Consider the following 20,806-nt stretch of genomic DNA (forward strand, 5'->3'; position numbering starts at 1 on the left):
AATTAGATTTTAACTAGACTGAATTATACTAAAAGCTAGTAATTCTTATATTTAACATTAACGAAGACTTTTGTCTGTTAAAATACGATATCATAAATCGAAATACGAATCGTATCGGCAACCAATAAAAATATCACCCTCAAGGGGTTATAATCAATTCAATATTGTCGACAATCACATCTGAAAATCATCTCGAAAAGCCCCATAAAATTTATCTTCAACAAAGGAAGTATTTTCTAGGGTTTGATTTTACGCGAGTATTATACATTTAGAAATTAAAGACTTTTTAACGGATTTTAAACGCGATTTATTCATTCTATTATAAAATACTCCAGATACCAACTACGGAGGAATAGGTGGAGGTAGTTCACAAATAACAATTTTTGAATGACCATCGAGACGTACAACATCTCAGTCTCCCCGTGACCACGCTCGCTGTAAAGTGTTCGAAACGTCGGGAAAATAATAGAATGAATAAATCGCGTTTAAAATCCGTTAAAAAGTCTTTAATTTCAACAAAGGAAATTCAAATGAGACATTGTGTGTGACGGAAGCTACCCTTGGATTTTATGAAACAGTAACATGATACAGAATTTTTGCCCTTCCTGTTTACTCTTTCTTAATATATGTTTCAAAATGTTTATAAGTCGACGAAATATATCAAGTTTTACTGAACGCCCAGTACTTTATTTGGGAGACGCTTTGAAACATTTTTAAGCTGGTGGACTGGGGTATATCTGCTACGTTAATCTTCTTTAAATAGTATTATACGTACAAAAGTATGTTGTGGTGTTAAGGATTTAAAAATAATCACGTTTCCGTCGTAGGTAAATGTATTCAAATAATATACTGTAAAATATTTTGTTTATAAATATTATGATTTTGAACATTTAATTAGATGTACGAATCGTCCGAAATGTTGTGGAAAGTTTTAGATACCGTGTATTGTAATATATGTTATAATGTAATAAATTATTAATTGTAATAAATTGTTAATGTGTATTGTTATAATGTAATAAATTACCGTGTATTGTTAATATATGAAGGCATATTTGATATGCGATCAAATATGCCTTCACATATTAAGTTTAGTAACATATTATAACATTTTAGAATCAACAGACGAAATAATTAACATTCATTCGCCGTTCATAATTTTAATAATTTTAATTACATTCCGTCATAAACGTGCTTAACGTTTTAATTTTATTTTAAACATTGAACGAAATGCGAAGCAGCGAATTTTGGACCAACTAACGAGGTGCCGCACGGCGCGGCGTCCGAGCAAAATATTGTTATTAAAATTGAATAAACTGCCGGAGTGGCGTCGAAACAAAAATAACGCATCTAGGCCGCTCTCACGCCACGAATCTACATATACGCTTTACGCGGATCCGACGCGATCATAATATTGAAACTATTTGTGGACATGAATGCAAAAGCGTATTTGCATGCAGTTTTTTAACGAAGTTCCGAGGCGCGCGTTATTTTCGAGAGTTCCTGTCACGTAATTAGTGAAAGCTTTATCTGAAAATGTTCAACCATACCAGTAGCTCTTTCAGAACGACCAGCAGTAGTTACAAGTTGAGGAATACGAAGTCAACGAGATGTGAGTTTGTGTACAATGCGTTTTTGTCTGTTTGAAAACAGTTGACATGCTACTGTTTGTGCACCGCTTCCGCGGACCGTGTTTCAATTATCTACTTTCGCAGCCAACCTCATTGTGTCGGCTCTGTTGCGAAAACATGTAATTACTGTTTAATTTATTAAGTTTGCGTGGTATTTAACGTTAATTCCGAAAATATAACGCAAATTTTTAATTACATTTCTGCTATTTCGTTGTAGGTCAGGTAATTTTGCCATTTTAAAGTAATATAAAGTCTTTTAAGTCGGTTTGAATACAGGTACTTGTTTACAAAATAAGGAATATCTCACAAAAACAGTTTCTTATTCGGTTTTTATACTCTGTGTCTTCACTTTTTAGATGTTTTATAATATATCGGATAATAAGAAGAATAATAATTAATTCGACAATATTATAATTTTTTATACTCGTTTAAATATGAAAGAAAATGTATCACATCGCTTTTAAATAGTTTTTCTTTTACTCCAAAATTGTTTCCTGTCCTTTTTGCTCGTATACCTAATCAAAGGCTTATCTATGTGTTTCTTTGATAACAATATATAAATAATTAAATATATTTCAATGAAACTTCTGGGAAAGATAAAACGTGTTTAACAGCAGCTTCTCGTGCAAGGTTAAGAGTTCGATAAGATCATTACAGTTTTATTTTGGGATTTCCCGAGCTGATTTCAATCGATTCCCACAGCTACATAATACACATTGAAAAAGTCAGAAACGATAGTGCCCATATAGAATACATTAATAAGCTATTGCATAGCTTCTATCGCGGGCCTAGAGCGCGGGGACCGAATCGAGGAATTCCGTAACGAAAAAAACCTCACGCTCCCCCACTCCGACAGGCGGAGGTGTGGCTTGAAGGCATAGCATGCAATCTCAGAGGAATAATAGGTTTATTGCACTGAGCATGCAATAGCTTTACCGCGGCAGTCCCCGAGTGCCACACGTCGTTTTTTTTCAATAATATGTGAACACTTTTTACTTTTTAGTGGGTCAAAGTGTTGATACATTTTAGCTTTGCCAAAAAGTAAACTAAGTAAGTTAACGAACGAAATAAATGAAATGATAAATACTTAAGCGATATCTCCCAGACAATCCGGATTGAGGACAAAAGTGCAAGGTGGTGCATTATACTTGTCACAGTAAAAACTCATTGACGATGTTATTGTATTCTCTTTAAAAAAATATCTTTGTAGTTACAGCACTGAACCCTGTCGGTGGAAACTTGTAACATCGACGAGGGAACCGCCAGACCAACACTGTCTCCATGACACTTTAATTAATGGTCATAAATTTAGCGAACAGTTGTAGTTGGAATGAAATTATATTAAACATAAATACGTGTGTCTAATAATTACAAGCCCCTTGTATCCAGGACGAAGTAAAGGCTGTACTTGACGTTTTTAGTGAATATATTCTAAACAGAACATAAACTTGGTTGCAAAATTGAGTAACTCTGACAATCTCTGACAATTCATTTTGAGTAACTCTGACAATGATATCTTATAAATATATATTGGACCCAAATACGGCTAGGCCTATAATAATACGCAACGTGTGTTCGCGGTTCTACAGAACAACGTCTATGGATAAAACTGAAAAGATTAATTTTTTTCTAAGTATTTTTCCAGGATAAAAGTATCCTATTATACGCCCAGGATAATAAGGTATAATTATACCAAGTTTCATCGAAATCGAACCGTTAGTTTTCACGTGATGCCTGAACATACAGAAAGACAGACAGACAGACAGACAGACAGACAGACAAAAATTTTTTTAAACACGTCATATTTGGGTTTGGTATCGATCCAGTAACACCCCCTGCTATTTATTTTTTCAATATTTTCAATGTACAGAATTGACCCTTCTACAGATTTATTATACCTATGTATAGATAAACTCTTGAAAAGAAATATTATTAAAGTCAAACTTTTCCATAGAAACACATATTATTAAAATCTCATTCTTCATTTCGCGATATTGGCATTTATTTAAAGCATGTATTCAGTTGTATTAACATGCAGTATAAATCGAATTATAATGTACGCTACAAAAATGATTAATATTAATGAGCTTCACTGGAAGTTAATTTTTAATGTTAAACGTTGATTTAACAACTGATTTTGTAACCCACTGAACCAAGTAACAGTATTCCATAATATTATAATATTATTTTAATTAAATTCTCTTGTTTGATGAAAGAATATGGCTTATAGGCTACAATATATTTGTATTAATTTTGATTATAACTGAACCATGAACTTTTAATTATTCTCTGATGAAATTTATTTTAAAAAGTCGATTGCAACGATTCAAACTTTAAGCAATACTATTTACTAATTGTAGGTATATCTTACTAAATAGCACAACGTCTCTGTCTTATTAAATATCACAAAATTACAATATCTTTTAGGCATTTGCGCTCCAATTACCGCGATTATTTTCGAAATACAACTTAAGCCAACAAATATTATCTTAAACTAAATGTTTGTAGCTAAAATTCTCAATCAGGTCTGTTCTGGTTTTAACACCAATTGTGTACAACATCTGCATTTAAATACGGAGCCAAAAATGTTGCTCAGATTTTCTCCTTGGGTACGGACGCCAGAAAATTATCAGTCGGGCGAAAAATTAAAGTGGCCGTGAATGGCATAACATTAAGTCTCTTACATTTTGCTGTTTCACTTGCATGGGCTCTTAATAACTATAATATTGGAATAATTGTTTTGTAACTTTTAAGCAATCGTATCTTAGTGGACGGAAATTTATAACTCAATATTTCTGAATGTAAAGCTTGCATAAACAATGTACATATTATAATTTTTTTAATTGACCAAGCAAGCACATGATTACCAGGCTTATAAAACATGATTTATAGATGTGAATAGCAAGTTAAAATAGTTTGGAAAATCCAAAAGTGCACGCCTCATAATCTCATCCTTTACAATAAAATTGATTATTTATAAAGAGTACACTATAAATATAAAAAAGAAATAAAATAAAACAGTTGGAAAAGTAAAGAAAGCGGTACCGTAATAATTGAGCTATTTTTCTTGTGGCCCCACCTAGATGTGAAACTGCGCAGGTTTAAGGGACTGACTACCAACTTATTTTTTTAAACCTTGGCTTATAGTATAAAGAATCGAGTTTATAATGGTGAATTTTGAGTACACTATAAATATAAAAAAAAAATAAAGAATATATATAGATATACTAAAATTATGGAGAACAGTCGATATTTTTTTTTGTTTATTTAATAACAATTAAACCACATCGAATCAGACCCTGAAAAATGAAAGGGTTCTATTCCTGAGCATACTCAAGCGTAAGAGAAAAAAAAAAGACTCGATTAGTAAAGTATTTCGGTCGCTATCGTGTTAACAAGAATATCCTCCGCACATACAGACACACGGACGTCCAAGACAGAACTTTTTTAAACTGTTTTTTAACTAGTTTAAATAACAAAAATGACATCAAAAATATCATGAATGTTAAAAATAGTGTTTTTTCTTAATATGTGTGTGTATGTATTATCTTACAAGTGCAATGTATGATACATAAAGACATTTTAAGTTTGAAAAATCAGATGTTTTGCGCGAAGTGACAGTAGTACCCACCTCAACGCTTCGCTTATGAGGCGTGCAATTAATGTACTAATAAGATAAGCACTGAGTGAATGTTTAGTTGTAAGGAAAGAACACTTTAAAAGTACTACATTTTTACTACTTTTACGGATCCGCGTAGTGCCGCTAGTACATTTTTATTCCTGGATACTTAATTTTTAAAAGCGTAATATTGTAAGTAGAGCATAATACTTAATCTATACTATAAAAATGAATCGCAAAATATTTTGGTAAGCGCATAACTCGAGAACGGCTGAACCGATTTCGTTAATTCTTTTTTTATAATATTCCTTGAAGTACGAGGCCATCCTCGTACTTCAAGGAATATCCTCCTTCGTACTAGCGGTCCGCCCTGCTTCGCCCGTGGTACATATTTACGTTTTCTCTACATAAGAACCATTCTTATGTAGAGAAAACGTAAATATGTACCACGGGCGAAGCCGGGGCGGACTGCTAGTTTATAATAATATCACACCATTTCAGATTGTTGCGTTTACAAGAATAATTAAAAATGCACTGCACTACAGAGAATATAAAGTTTATTTTTACCTTCACCTCTTTCAAAATACATGAATATGTTAAACACAATTTAAACAATTTATTATAGCAAAATACGTATGTTTTATTCTAGTTGGGTTATCTTATACGTTAGTAAGCAATTTAGAATGAGGTAGCAAATTCTCTTTGTTCAAAGCTAGAGTTCCACTCTGATGATTTTTAATTTATACTTTTGTGACCTAGATATTCAAATGTTTACTTTTAATGGTGAGCTAAGTTTCTCCTTATCTTTTATTTAAAACAAAAGAAAAAAATTACTCTTCTTTCGGCTTTTACTTTTCGTTCAAATTAGCAGAGGTACTTAAGTATAGTCGTAGGTATATTAATTCTCATTACAACAAATTGTTGCACAGTAAATTACATGCAAAACTATAGGTTTCTTACTCTGAAAAGTACACAATGTAACGAACAGGTAAACACATAAACAGAAAATTAAATATAAAAATGCGGTACAAAATTTCTGCAGGTACATAAAATACCTAGTCCACATAGGTATGAATAAAATGTCGTTGTTTTAGCTTCGAGTTGAAATCTTCGCTACATAACTTGAGTTGGGGATTTCTGAAAATGCCACTAGAAACGTACACTGTTACTCTCCTCTTATATATTAAATTCTATGGTTTGTATTGCTTTGTGGTTGGTGTAAACGGAATTCGAGACTTGTTGGCGTTTCGTATCCAAAGGCTGTCGAACGAAACCTATTCCCAATCTAAATGTTTGATGGCCTGTGCACTACAAACCTGAACACTGTTTTAATTTTACATTGCAAGTTCGATAGCGTGTGTATCTAATGTAAATTGAACTACATATTGTATAGGTATGTTTAATATTGTGTTTACTTTTACCTAATATGAAGACTCGAATCTGTATCGTTTTCGATCATTAACTAATATTAATTATACCAACTGGACTAATTTGAATAAATATAAAAATAATCTGTTCATCGAAATGAATAGATACACATACCTTCTTTAGGTTTCTTAACCTATAAAGCTTTAATAGCAAGTAGTCATCAGTGTATTTATAAGTTAGAATCTTTTCAACTTCACGAGGACTTCACGTTATTGCGCTGTAGGAGCGATCCTAATACAAACTTTCCACCCTTATTGCAGGCTCTTTAATATTCGTGGCCTTTGCCAGCTAGATTATATCCTTCTCTCTCAGCCTGTATATGACTCAATATACCAATACAATCTTTTTCAAATACTTTGTAGCTTTTTTGTTTGCTCTTCCTATTTGTTAATTTCTTTTGATAATATACTTAAGAATTTGGTCTTGTGGTTAAGACGCTTCATTTACATAGACAAAGTTACTTTTGCATTTATTAAACATTTCTAAAAAGTTCTTCGTTTAACAAGTAAGGAGTATAAAATGAATGTTCCAACATCAATGTAAATAATTCCTTAAGCATACCAGTTCTCTCAGTAATAAATTCAGTTTTTAATACAAGAATAATTTGAATAACTACAACGACAAATCGTATCTTTTGCCACTCGTTCACTCACTTCTCTTTATACCCGCAAAGTCGGAATACTTTGTATAAGATTTCCATTGTCTTCAAAGCAATTATTGTGACACAGGTTTAAGTCACAAGCGAATTAGATTTGCAAAAGCAGCTTGATATCACTGGCTTTTACGTTGGATCCGATCTTTTCCTGGAAGCGTCTTAACTTTGAAACTCATTGTCATACCTTTTTCGCATAGCTTCAAGGAAACATATAGAATGTTTCTCATGTATGTAATCTTTGTTTTGAATAGGTTTGCCAAATTAATTTAGTTTGAAAAATGCTATATTATGCCATACCGTATTTAAATACGCCGCATAAACTGTTTACGATTCGAAATACTACTGCTACCACCTCTCAGTAAATAAACAAAATAATAACATCTGAACTGGATTGATTTTGTTCTAGTTATATGAATATAAACTGATTCACCACGCCACCAGAAAGTGCCCTTATTGTACTTAGTGAGAGATTTAAATAGATTTAGGTGTATTCGAAACGGATATAAGGGAAAGCAAAAGCTTATTGCTAAATCCAAACATCGGATTCGTAACAAACGCGTGGAGGTGCTTGTTATCACGGCTTGTTTGGTAGATAGAGATACCTACAGTCGTTATTTTAGGGCATCGGTTTAAATTAAAGATGTTTTCATTTCACAAAATTGAAACTTTGAATTGCTTTGAGACATGGTTGTTTGTTTCTTTTTCACGTTTGTCGTAGATCGTTGCCTGTTTTTAATTGAAAAACGTGTGATCCACAGATTAATCTCTAGAACTTAAAGTATTGTGCATCATTTTGGAGATTTGTATAGGGGAGATAATTATAATATGAAGGAAGATTTTTTTAGAAGTTACACTGGTTATTTTATTATAATTACAGTCTCTTCAGAAATTTTATACATAGAAATTAAATTGCACATTTCTGTGATAATACTGTATGGAATCGAGCAAGCTTATAAAGACAACAGAAAATAAGCAATTCCAGACTTATACAAGCGACCCATCGCTCCCATGTTGGCTCTTAATTTAGAGACCTCTCGTTTTAAGATAAGCCAGTTTTTATTAAAAATATATTGTCAAGGTATTTCTCAGGTTTTACGCACGACCTATTCTTAATCTAAACCATTGTATTTATATTTGTTGAAGATGGTTTTTATTGCCTTTATTCAAAACACTGATAAAACTTTTTTGCGCTCAAACGCCTGAATTTTCGAGTTTGTTTTTAAGATGATGCTGTCCCGTAGTAAAATATGTAAGATAAGAGAGATACTTAAGTAGGTTAATTATTTTTTCTCAAAACTCTTTCTGTGTTCAGATTTCACAAGAAAAATGTTGTTTATCTTATCTCCAGGAAATTAGTTTCATAATTAAGCCGGTGAATTGACATTTTCTTGTGAAAGTATAGTAGAGGTTCATAAATTCGTTCTCGAGAATTCATGATAAACTGCGATAGAGCATTACCTATATTATTTTTTTTTCTTGTAATGCATTGCGACTGGTTAACTGAATTTAAAAGATATCACTAAATACTTAATTACCTATGTAATTTTCCTTGTGAATTTCAACAAAGTTAAAAAAAATATTTCAACAAAGTTAATATTATATTATATAAGTAATGAGATTAATTGTTACAAGTTCGGAGTTAGAACTTGGTTATTGATGTAAAATCAGCTTTAATACATCGAGCTCATTTAACGAGATGTGGCCCTTTACCGAGCGTAAATCACTAGTTATTAGCACAATATAGTCCCAATCAAAAGATAAAACGCGTAAAGATAAACATGTCATTATAAAGGTCCACGTGAAGTGCTCGCAGACTCATCAAGTGGCCCAGTTTATACGTTATAATTACATATCTCGACCTTCGCCCGCGGCTGTTTGGGTTACAAAGTTTTTGTAATATCATTTTTACGGCTTCACATCTCATTATCTTAAAGTGGGACGTTTTCATCATTACAAATTGCTAGGGCTTCTATAAAATACGGAACGCTGTTTGCTCCTCGTCAGAAATTGGCCCTTAATTTGAACTATTACGGCTTTGTAAACCTTATTAAAGCGCGTAGTTAATAGAATACTGTCTTATTCTGCTCAATTGGGTGTTGATTAAATTATACAGAATATAACAATAATCTACAATTTTAAATTATTTAATTTTATATGTAAGATAATATGTTCGTGACATAAAAATTGATCATAAAAATAATGGAATAGGTAATGAATCGGCATCTTTACTATAGAATGAAAATAAGAAAACAAAAAATACACAGATATGATGCGTACCTATATTATATTATGTAAATAAAAACAACAACAAGACAAAACTTGAGGATATCAAAACTCTCAGAAAACTCTCTGAAAGATGAGACGAGGAAAGTTAAAGATTTGGTCAGTAATCCTTTAGCCGTTGTTTGAAACCCAATACCCTAGTATTGATAAGTTTTCTTAGTCACTAAAGATACGGTAACTCGTCTAGTTTGAGTCGTAGTTCCAAGTGAGGTATACTCAAACTTTAGTACTCGACCTTTATGAGATATTCAATATATTAGAAGGTAGATCAGTGTGACCGCATCACTCTTCTAAATAACTAAAATCAAAATCATTAAATTCAGTTATTTAGCCCCTCACACAAATCCAATAAAAGAGAAAGCATCATGTAAATTTTATTACAGATGTAACCAATATCCAATAAATTGCGCCATGTTTATTACACATTAAAAGTTACTCACAGAAATGAGTATTAGATATTCCGACCTACATTACTTCGAAAGACCATTACTAGAATATTGCGGCGTGACTCTTGCCCATTAAATTCTTGGCAACGACTAATAAAAAATTTGATGCATCGGTAGATTTGTTTAAAGGATCAATATGTACGCGATATAAATCGAAGCTTGTAGCTTTATTGTTTCGTTGTCACCATTTATTTGGACAGACAATAATTATTTAACGTTCTTGTTTACGATGACATTAATAATTACGACCGTGAAGTTGGGACCATGACCTTTGTCTATTCTTGATTCCTGATAATAGAAGTATAAATAGATGTTTGATAATTTCTAGGATGGATCCAATTTAAATTGACATTTCACGGGAATGTTCATTCAAATATTTAGCAAATATTTGAATGAACATTTAAAAACAAAATTGTAATTTTACGCGGTTTTTGAATATCATTCAGTTTCTCTTTATAGGAAAATATTTGAATAAACATTCAAAAATGTGCACAAAAATTTTACGGTAGGTATTTGTACCTAAATAAAGAAATAACAGTATGAAGAGTAGTCGAGAACGAGATAAAGTGCAGCTTATTCGGAATACGTATATAAATCCCAAACTTTGCTCACATTAGTGAAATTGAAACATTAGTTTCAACATAACTTTTATCACTGCAATGATTAGTAAGAATGTATATAACGTGCAACTCAGGCGGCGATAAAAAAGTACGTAACCCATAGCAACCGCGTACCATTTGAGAGAGCCATAACAGTATTGGAGGTGTACGAGGCATGGTTTACCATAGCTGCTATGCAAACATTACTTCCTATCGTTTTACTATGTGAATCGGAATCTTTTTCACTAGTTACGTCCAGTACATGTCTATCTAAAGCTTAGTTGAGCGTCTAGATTTATCAGAAAATTGTTATTAAACAAATTTTAAGATGAGAAAATTATTGTTGATGAAAAGACTATATACTACCCGATAAACACCAAATTAGGTACGTCGTTTATCCCTTTTTATAACAAAATCGCTATTAGTTTTCAATCTTTGTATAAAACAAGGACATAGAAAAGTGCTTAATATGAATAATGTGATTACGTTTTATCTGAACAAGCATATGATTATTATGATATTAATTAGCCAATTGCATTGTGCATGATATTTCCACAAAGTGAAATGATTAAATGATTACCTACCCATAGTAAAAATTATTGTTACTTAAAATATTGAATAATTAAAGAGACCACATAACTCCACATATAATACGAAAATTGCGGCCAGATTGCACGCAAAAACTTTCAACTTGTAGAAAATTACGCTTAATTCGAAAAGTTTATATCGCGGGAACAATTTCATTGGATAACATGACCTACTGAGCCTTCCCCACACTGCAGTAAGTACCATCCTGTCCCATTTTCGGGGCCATTCTGTTATGCTATAGCAGTTTCCATTATTGGACACTATCTAATGAACACAAATGACTCGGAAGCGCCATACTAAATGATTCTCCCTCGTGCCGACCACCCGTTACATAACTAACGATATTAACTTATTTAATAGCCACTTTACTGGAAATTTTGTTGTATTAAAATTTATGGCACTGATGTTGGTAAGGCAAATCTTAACCCATTTTGTCGGGTTTGAAAGGAGGATGTCTAAAGCGTTCTGTTTCTTTATAACGATAATTATCGAAAGGGTTCAAGCTTATTAGTATTTTTAATGAATCTTTTCTACGTGATTCCTTCCTCCTTTGATCCTTGAAGTTTAAATATCAATTTTCCTTGATTTACTATATTTTTACATGCAGATAGTTCTGAATCAAATGAAAATAATTTTGCTTCAAAGTTATATTTATTTAAACGAGCGCAAACAATGTCATTAAAAGCGTATTATATTTTTGTTACTTTAATAATAAAGTTATTAAATGTTAATGATTAATGTTATTAATTATCAATGTTAAGAAAAATTTTAATATAAGAAGAATAAGATTGATTGTTATCATTGACTATTTGTAACGTTATTTAAGAAGTTATGAACGATACGATATGTTATCATCTCGCTAATCGTAATCTAATATTCATAAAATGTATTTCTTGATCCATTTAAACCCTTATTCTACTTATATTAACAATATTATAATTCCACCATTCACCTAAGTGAAAATTTATCAACAAATGGATTTAATTTCCTAAACCCTTCTCATCGAGGCCTTGGAATTGATAATAAACTTAATATTCGCAAATCATCGATTGAGGTCTCCATGGTAACTCTCATCATTGAGATTATACTCGGGGGCAAATAGTTTGCATATTTCTAATGGGAAATTTATATCTGTTTAAGTATTTATAGATGTTTCAATAGAACATCGCCCATTTCAGACACGGAGTTGTCATTTCTATCGTACAAAATATTGATTAAGAACATATCCTTTAACAAGTGAATACCGAATAAAAGGTGACACTTTTTCTGCACGTTTGTAATTATATAAAACAAGTTATTAAAATGCCTAAAATATTTAAATATAATATTAGTTAAACATAAACCATACCTAACTAACAACACAAATGCAGATAATATGATATTCTATATCTGTGTATACCACGGTCTCAAACATCTTGAAATGAATTAGTGTCATAAGTTAGTGAGCCACGCATTCATATTGTAACCGAGACTGTAAACGCGTCGCCTACATCCATTTATACATCATATATTTAGCGGTGGAAGCTTTGGGATTCGAGTAACGTTAAAAGAAAATGAACTAACTGTTAATAACTGGAATTATTTAGTTATTGTACTTATAGTTTCAAAAATTACATAATGTTGTCAAGTGCTATTTAGACTTGATAGTCACAGAATTTATTAATAACCTATGACTATAAAGTCTAAATTCTACAGTACAATCACTATAAGAGACTACTATAAAAAACTTAACATTAAATTTAGAAATACACATTAATTCTATGAAACACTGCTATCAATTTGCAAGAAAACATGCGATAATAGGCGACAAAGAATATGTGACAAAGGTGTGATCAGATGCTAAAGAAGGAACAAATTCCAAAGAAACTGAACGATGCCTCGAGCAAACGTAGTTGAAAATGATACAACGCAAAGCGAACCAGTGACATGAAAAATTGTGTCAATATTATTTACGCCAGCAATTGAGTTCGACATAATGATATCTCTGTTACTTTTTAAATTATTTACGAATCAGTAATTTTTTACAACGAATGTAATTTGTACCTATGTAAGACTGGTAGTATAAATACACAATATTCAACGCGTGTAAAATTGTGATTCCGGGGAGACTTACGGTAATATTGCTCGTGACTATTTTTATATCACATTTCGTCCTTTTATCTTTTTTAATACTTTTCCTCTTACGCATCATAATTTTAAATTCTTTTTCTCGTTGCGAATGATACTTATTTATTTGTTTTTGCAAACTACTAGTTTAGTACTTTTTGCAAACTACTAAACTACTAATATGTTAAATTAGACGAAAAATTCTATCCTCTTTTGTTTTAACAAATAAAACAATGTTACATTCTGCTACAATTATTTTCATAAAAAATTATATTATCGTATCATACGGTTATTCGTAGAAGATAGAAATAAAAACATTTTCTTCCGCGATGTGTAGCGCGCCGCAAAAAATATAATCCTTAAAACAAAAAGCCCTGGCACTACTTATTTCTCACATTTCATTTGATCACGATTTAACAGCTCGGCTGCGGTCGGCTACGGTCGCGCACCCTCGTAGCCAAGTTCGTAGCTGTAAGTCCTCAGTGAGAACAAAACGCTACGAGATACGCACGTATGGGCTAGCTACGACGTAGACAGCTTGCCACCCGTTTCGTAAGTGGACAAGTTTATGTGCTAAAGTGAAACGGTGTATTAAACATTACGAGAATTACAAGGATTGTTTGTTTGACAAAATTCGTTTGTGTTATATGGTAAGTATAGTTGATTTTATTAAGCAACTTTTTAAAGGTCAATGTGTTCATTTTTTAACATGTGAAGGTTTTGATTTACATTTAAATCAAAACACAAATGTTTTTTGTTTTAATTATTTGTTGATATTTTTAATAACTTATTTATCTGAATTTAATAGTTTGAACAATGATAGGTATATAGCACTCTTTCAGAGCTTTAAAAGCTCTGCTTTATCACATTTTAAATTTAAATGGATTTATGGGAATATGTAATTACTAAGATTTTTTATTATTTATAAATTGTTTTGCCGTTACATGTGATGCGAAATGTTTTAATTATTGTTTTTTTAAATGGTTTAATAAAAAGTGCTAAAAATTTCCGTGTAAAATACCCATTATTGCTGATTTTAATATAAAGGTTTGCTAGCATTATGGATTGTCAAAAAATATTAATAAAATTATCCTACACATTATTCTCATTTCTTCTAGGAAGAACGGATTTAAACATATATACGACTGAATATTTTTTTTTATTAAATTACATCCTCAAGGTTATAAATTTCATGTTAATAATTTAAACAATTTAGTAGGTTAATGCGAAACTCCTAAAAAAATTGTTGGCTCGGCTCTATCAGTCCCTCCGTTCGGATATATTTATATAATAATATTATCTCGATTACGCTTGAAACTTAACCTATCGACCCCGTTTTTTAAGCTTGCCATACTGGAATGGATACATGGAATAATATACATATTCAAGTATTTTAGTACAGCGCTTCGTCTAGCACTAGACTTTTATCATAGAGGATCTAGGAATCTAGATTAATAAAAGGGTTTCTTATAAAAAGTCGGATAATTTTGCAATAGAACAAAGAACAGATTAATATTCAGGCAAATTGAGTAAATATAAATCAATGATTATATTCTATTTTTTTCTTTTTAATTCTTAATTTTTTTACAAAATGATGGAAGAGTAATTAGTGTGTTATTTCGCCGATAATATTAATATTTTACATGTCTGTTTTTCTAATAAATATTGCTTAGTATCAGATACATTATTAAAAACTAAATTACATTATATTTACCAAGCAAATATTAAAAATACACAATATTTTATGTTAATCATGACTTGAGTACGATGTTAAATATTCATAAAAGGTCAAAGAAATATAATTATTTATTAAATTTGAATATTCTAAAAACGTGTCCTGAAAATCTAGGCTTCAATATCGAACTTTATATTTGCAACGAGCGCAAAGATAACAATTGTTCAAAACATGGTAGAAATATTATGTTTTATTTGTTCAACAATACTAAATTAATTCCATGTATAACACTACATTAATCACATAATAATATTATGGTAATATGACCACCAAACAATATGACCGACAGGCGCGGTTAGCACATAAGCATCCAAATCACAATTATATTGAAATGAAATAAATATAAATAATTATAATTTCATATCATGAAATATCATAAATAATAACAATGATATACAGAAAATTGATCAAACACAATTGTCAAACAATGTTATTTGTGGGAAAACGAATACGTTGATATAAGGTTGATACAAATCATTTAATATAATTGTAATCAATACGCAAATCAGATTCATTATCCCTCCCGAGTATTTATTAGCGACTGAATTAATTAATGTAGAGCATATTTAACTAATATCATTTTCGTTGGTTAAATGTAATATGCTTAAATGTAATCGTCTTAGTTATACGTGCGTCTTAGAATTATACTGTTGTTGTGTTAATGAGAGTGTATACGTGACGAGTAATTGAATTAAAACAATAGGTACGGTAATGCACGATATAACAATAGATTTTTATTAATTTTATTTTTAAAGCAGTTTTAGTATTCGGCAGTTGCCAAGGTTTGTAAGTAGCGCAGTTAACGCAGCCTTATAGAAAAAACTAGCTTCCACCCACGACTTTGTACGTGCATCCCCGTTTTTCCCCGTTCCCGCATGAATTTTGGGAAATCCTTTCCTAGGGGACGCCTACGTTATGACATCTACCTGCATGCCAAATTTCAGCCCGATACGTCCAGTGGTTTTGGCTGTGCGTTGATAGATCACTATATCAGTCACCTTTGAGTTTTATATATATAGATGTGTGCATGTACTTACTACTTTACACACGTAAGAAGTGAGACTTCTTTATGACCTTAGTTTTCAAATGATAATAGTTTAAAAAAACTAAAAAACACGCTTTTTATAGAAAACCGAACTAAAAAATAGAAAATTTTATCAAATTAGTGTATTGTCATCGGTCCTCAATAAATCTACAAAGTTTGAACGAAATCTGGCCGTTTAAAGTGGGTCAAAATCGCGCCCAAAGAAGTCGGTTACAAACATACAAACATACAGGTGAAGCTAATATAAAGCGTGTAAAAATAATTTACTTTATGCAACTTTACAGAAATACGTCGAATCACGCGTGGTAGGGATAAGAAAAAGATGGCGCATAACGCATCAAATCCAATTCGAATACATCTTATCAAAAAATATTAATTTTATTTTTCATCTGAAAAGATAGTGGCAAGATAACATCCTAACCACACATAACATTTAGAGCATGAAAACATGACATCTGCCCTTTTACGCTTTAGTAACATCACCTTCAACTTTAGTATTATTGCCTTTACATAGTTTATATAGTTATAATAAAAAGTATAATAGATAATATTTCTAAAGGAAACTGACCTGTGTATTCTCAAAAACATTAGACTATACGCTTATTAGCATATGAGGGTAACAAACGAGAGGATTCATATCCCGTGCTAATAAAAAATGTATGAACAAATATAGACCTTTGAAAGAGTATTCATATCTATCAGGCGTATGCATACAAGAGGTCCCAGAGTAAAATAAATAGCATAGACAGATAATAAATATATAAAACTAAGTTTTATCGCCTACAAGCGGTCCGCCCGGGATTTGCTCGAGGTTAACTCAGGGACCACTTATATACCCAACGGTGAAATAATTTTAAACCGGTCCATTAGTTCTTGAGATTAGCGCTTCACTGTTAAAAGATATTACATAAGTATAGATGCATTTTTAACTACCTATTTGTACCTATATCATATTAAATTTCACGTCATTAGTCACTAAGTTTAAACTAGACCACATCTATTATTATACGGAAGTGTAACATTGAAGAAAGTGATATTGCATAGATACAACGGGGTATCTGAAAGCTATATTAAACATTAAGGTAACGAAAGTAGATATAAAGGAGGAAAGGTCAAATAAAAGAGAATCACTGTCTTAAAGGACCGGGCTTAATGAAAGAACTCGGAATGCCAGCTTTAAGGTTTTTCCAGATTCAATATTCCTTTGTTCTTTTTTCGATTGCCCAATATATTATAGTGTTACCAAAAGGATGAATTTTGGCGTTACATCGATGGAAAATGTTTTGAATATTTAACATTTTAATACAATAAAGCAGCGTGTTCGTACATTTAACAATTCAGCCAGTGATGTGCAATATTTTTAAGCCGCCGATTATTAAATTTATGCAAGCATGAACTTTTTAATTACTTGTATCACTTTTCTCTTTATTTTTCTTTTTAACCGACTTCAAAAAAAAGGAGGAGGTTATCAATTCGGCCGGTATATTTTTTTTTTTTTTTTTTTTATGTATGTACACCGATTACTCCGAGGTTTCTGAACCGATTTACGTGATTCTTTTTTTGTTCGATGCGGGATGGTGTCGAATTGGTCCCATAAAAATTTTATTCGGCTAGGCCTAGTAGTTTTTATTTTATGAGCATTTTTGTCTATACTCGATGACTTAATTTCAATGTAGCAAGTAACTTTGATTCACTTCCCGGTAACCGATTGAGCTGAAATTTTGTATACGAATGTAAATTGGATAGCGATGAAACATTATCATGACATGGAGCTGATCTGATGATGGAATCGGAAGGTGGCCATAGGAACTCAGTAATAATATATTGACTCAACTTTATCGAGTTTGGGCTCGTTTGATTCGTGTTGAAAAATACACTAAAAAGTATTAAATAAAAATAACTGCGTTAAAAACAACCGACTTCAAAAACGGAAAAGTAAGAAATAAAAAAGATTTGATATTATTAATTACTACATATTATTTTTATGTGCTATTTATTAAATAGGTTTGAAGTCGGTGCCAAACACTAAGCACTTAGTATTAAGCCCATGCACCGACATCAAACCTTTTTAGTAAATAGCACATAAAAATAATATGTAGTAATTAATAATATCAAATCTTTTTTATTTCTTACTTTTCCGTTTTTGAAGTCGGTTGTTCTTAACGCAGTTATTTTTATTTACACTTTTCTCTTGTTTGTAGGTATTTTTTATTTATTGTTACTTTAAATAACAAAGTCAAAATTTATCCAATCGTTGTTTTCACGCTTTAATATGAAATATATATTATATTAAAAAAAATATGAAAAATATTGCATTATGTTATGAGGTTCACTGGTTTGTCTCTTTATAATTATAGATAATATTTTTCTGAGAAGAGATATTTTATAGATTATATAGAATATTAGATACTTCGTACGATTTTGTAATTTTTCCGCCCGCCCAAAGTTGCTGCTTTGTAAGCACATATTTTGGCCGGTGTGGTCAACATTTGGCATTCAAAATATTTCAATAAAGTGAACAAAACGTATCTCGCGGTACCTAACCGATCTATATAATAGGCGGTCCCGCCTCACTGTACGGATTTTACGTGTTTTTTTACATGAAAGCTTTTAGTTTCAATTTTGTTTTACGCTTGATAAATACATATTGTTTTTGGACGCGTCAAAATAAACGTTTTTTCTTTATTCTCGTAATGCAGTGAAATTGGCACGATACACGTAAAACTTTTAACGAAAATACACCACAAACGTTGCTGCTTTAATTACAGAATTAACTTAATTTTGACTACATTAAGTTCTTTTATTTCTGTACTTATTGATAAAAATAGCAACATTTCATTCTTTTCAGGCATCAATATATAATATATAATACATCATATAATTTGATGAAGAAGGCAATTTTCTATGTTTATTACCTCTGAAGATAGAGCTAATCAGACAAAGTAGGTGTTTATATTCTAATTCACACACATACTTAATTGAGTAAGTAATGGTTTACAAAATAAAATAATAATAAATAATTCCTAATACACCCAATCAAATCTATACTAATATTATAAAGCTGAAGAGTTTGTTTGTTTGAACACGCTAATCTCAGGAACTACTGGCCCGATCTGAAAAATCTTTCGGTGTTAGAAAGTTCATTTATCGAGGAAGGCTATAGGCATCACGCTAAGACCAACAGAAGCTGAGCCACGAAACCGCGGGGCTCAGCTAGTATTCAATAAAATAAATGCACTAGGTAACTTCTATTGAAGTTACTATTTTTAAAGCAAAATTGTGATTGTACAAAAAATAAAAAGTTTAAATTACGTAAATTTTCAAGACTATATCCAGGTAGAGGGCAGAGTGCCAAGCGAGTTTAAAATAAAGGTTGATCAGTTAATTCAAACTTTTAAAACACGGAAAATTTAAAATTATACTCAGTTCATAATAAACAGTTTTTTTTGTGATATAATATACCAACACATAATATTATCCCTGTTATTAAGTATCTACGTAATAATATTGAAGAAAGCTTAACATTGTACGTCATTTATAAAAGCAACTTATATATTTATACAAATAAATAACCTTACGTAATAATATTATCTACTATACAAATATCAAAGCTACCCACACTGTGCCAGTAACAATAACGCGCTATATTATTACAAAATTTTCACTTTAACTTTCCAATTATATCGGCAATTATATAAAGTGACCGAACGTTTAATTTCGATCCCACAGAGAGAAAACGCTAAAAGCCATTCGCACGAAGCGTACAAAGATTTCATAGGAAGTAATACATTCTGGACCAATAAAAGAGTAATCGTATAAAATTGAAGTTTGCACATGGCGATATTAGAAAAGTTCATTGCCGTGCACTATTTCATATGTGAACGTTATTTTGGTACCGTTGTGTGATGAATGGCTCATAACAAACATCGAACTATGATAAATTTTAATATATTATGTAGGTACTCGGCTACTCGGTATACATTATGTAGATAAATATAATATAATACGTTGTTAATTATGCAGACGAGTTAAAATATGATTTATCTTACGATAAAAATGACAGTAAAATATATTAAAATATTATTTATTTTAGAATAAATTACCAGTCTGAGAATGGAATACAATAAGCATAATTTTAAATTTGAGTATTTTCACAGCTGTATTTTTAAAATTAATATGAATAGCTCAGTAAAAAGGAAAGATATATATAATTAAAGTATACAATTGAAATAACACAGTAGTAGTAAAAGTATAAGGATAATATCATAATCTACAATGTTTAAATTCGATTAAGCTCATAAAGGTGATTCAAGATTTTATGGTCAAATTCAAAGCCTAAGGTTAGGTTAGTACGAAGACGAAACAGAAACAGCTGATCAAATCTGGGTGATATTTTGTACCGATGTAGGTTGTAGCCAAGTTGTAGCCTAGATTTTAGCACACAACTTATAAATTATCAATGCTCCAGGGTAAGAGAGATTTTTAGGATTTTAAGACCTATCAAGGATTTAATTCCGATAATTTATTGATCATAATATTTACAGTAGGTAATGAAATGATACAAAAATTTATTATATTTTCAATAATAAGACATCATTATAGAACGTGGAAAATATATTGGGAAAACGTCTGATTTTCGCTAATGAGGGTGAGGGTGGTGACATAACGTAACCG

General features: G+C 31.1%; 1 protein-coding gene across 1 annotated transcript in view; it reads left to right on the forward strand.

The window, feature by feature from the left end:
• Positions 1-1,422: 1,422 nt before the first annotated feature.
• The window catches only part of LOC123695675, a 58,797-nt gene continuing 39,413 nt past the window's right edge, over positions 1,423-20,806 (forward strand). Inside the window, exon 1 of the mRNA XM_045641580.1 lies at positions 1,423-1,609. Within this exon, the coding sequence (XP_045497536.1) occupies positions 1,534-1,609 (76 nt within the window). The 5' untranslated portion in view covers positions 1,423-1,533. The remainder of the gene's footprint in view (positions 1,610-20,806) is intronic.

This window comes from Colias croceus, chromosome 11 (assembly GCF_905220415.1).
Source record: "Colias croceus chromosome 11, ilColCroc2.1".
Taxonomy (NCBI): Eukaryota; Metazoa; Arthropoda; class Insecta; order Lepidoptera; family Pieridae; genus Colias; species Colias croceus.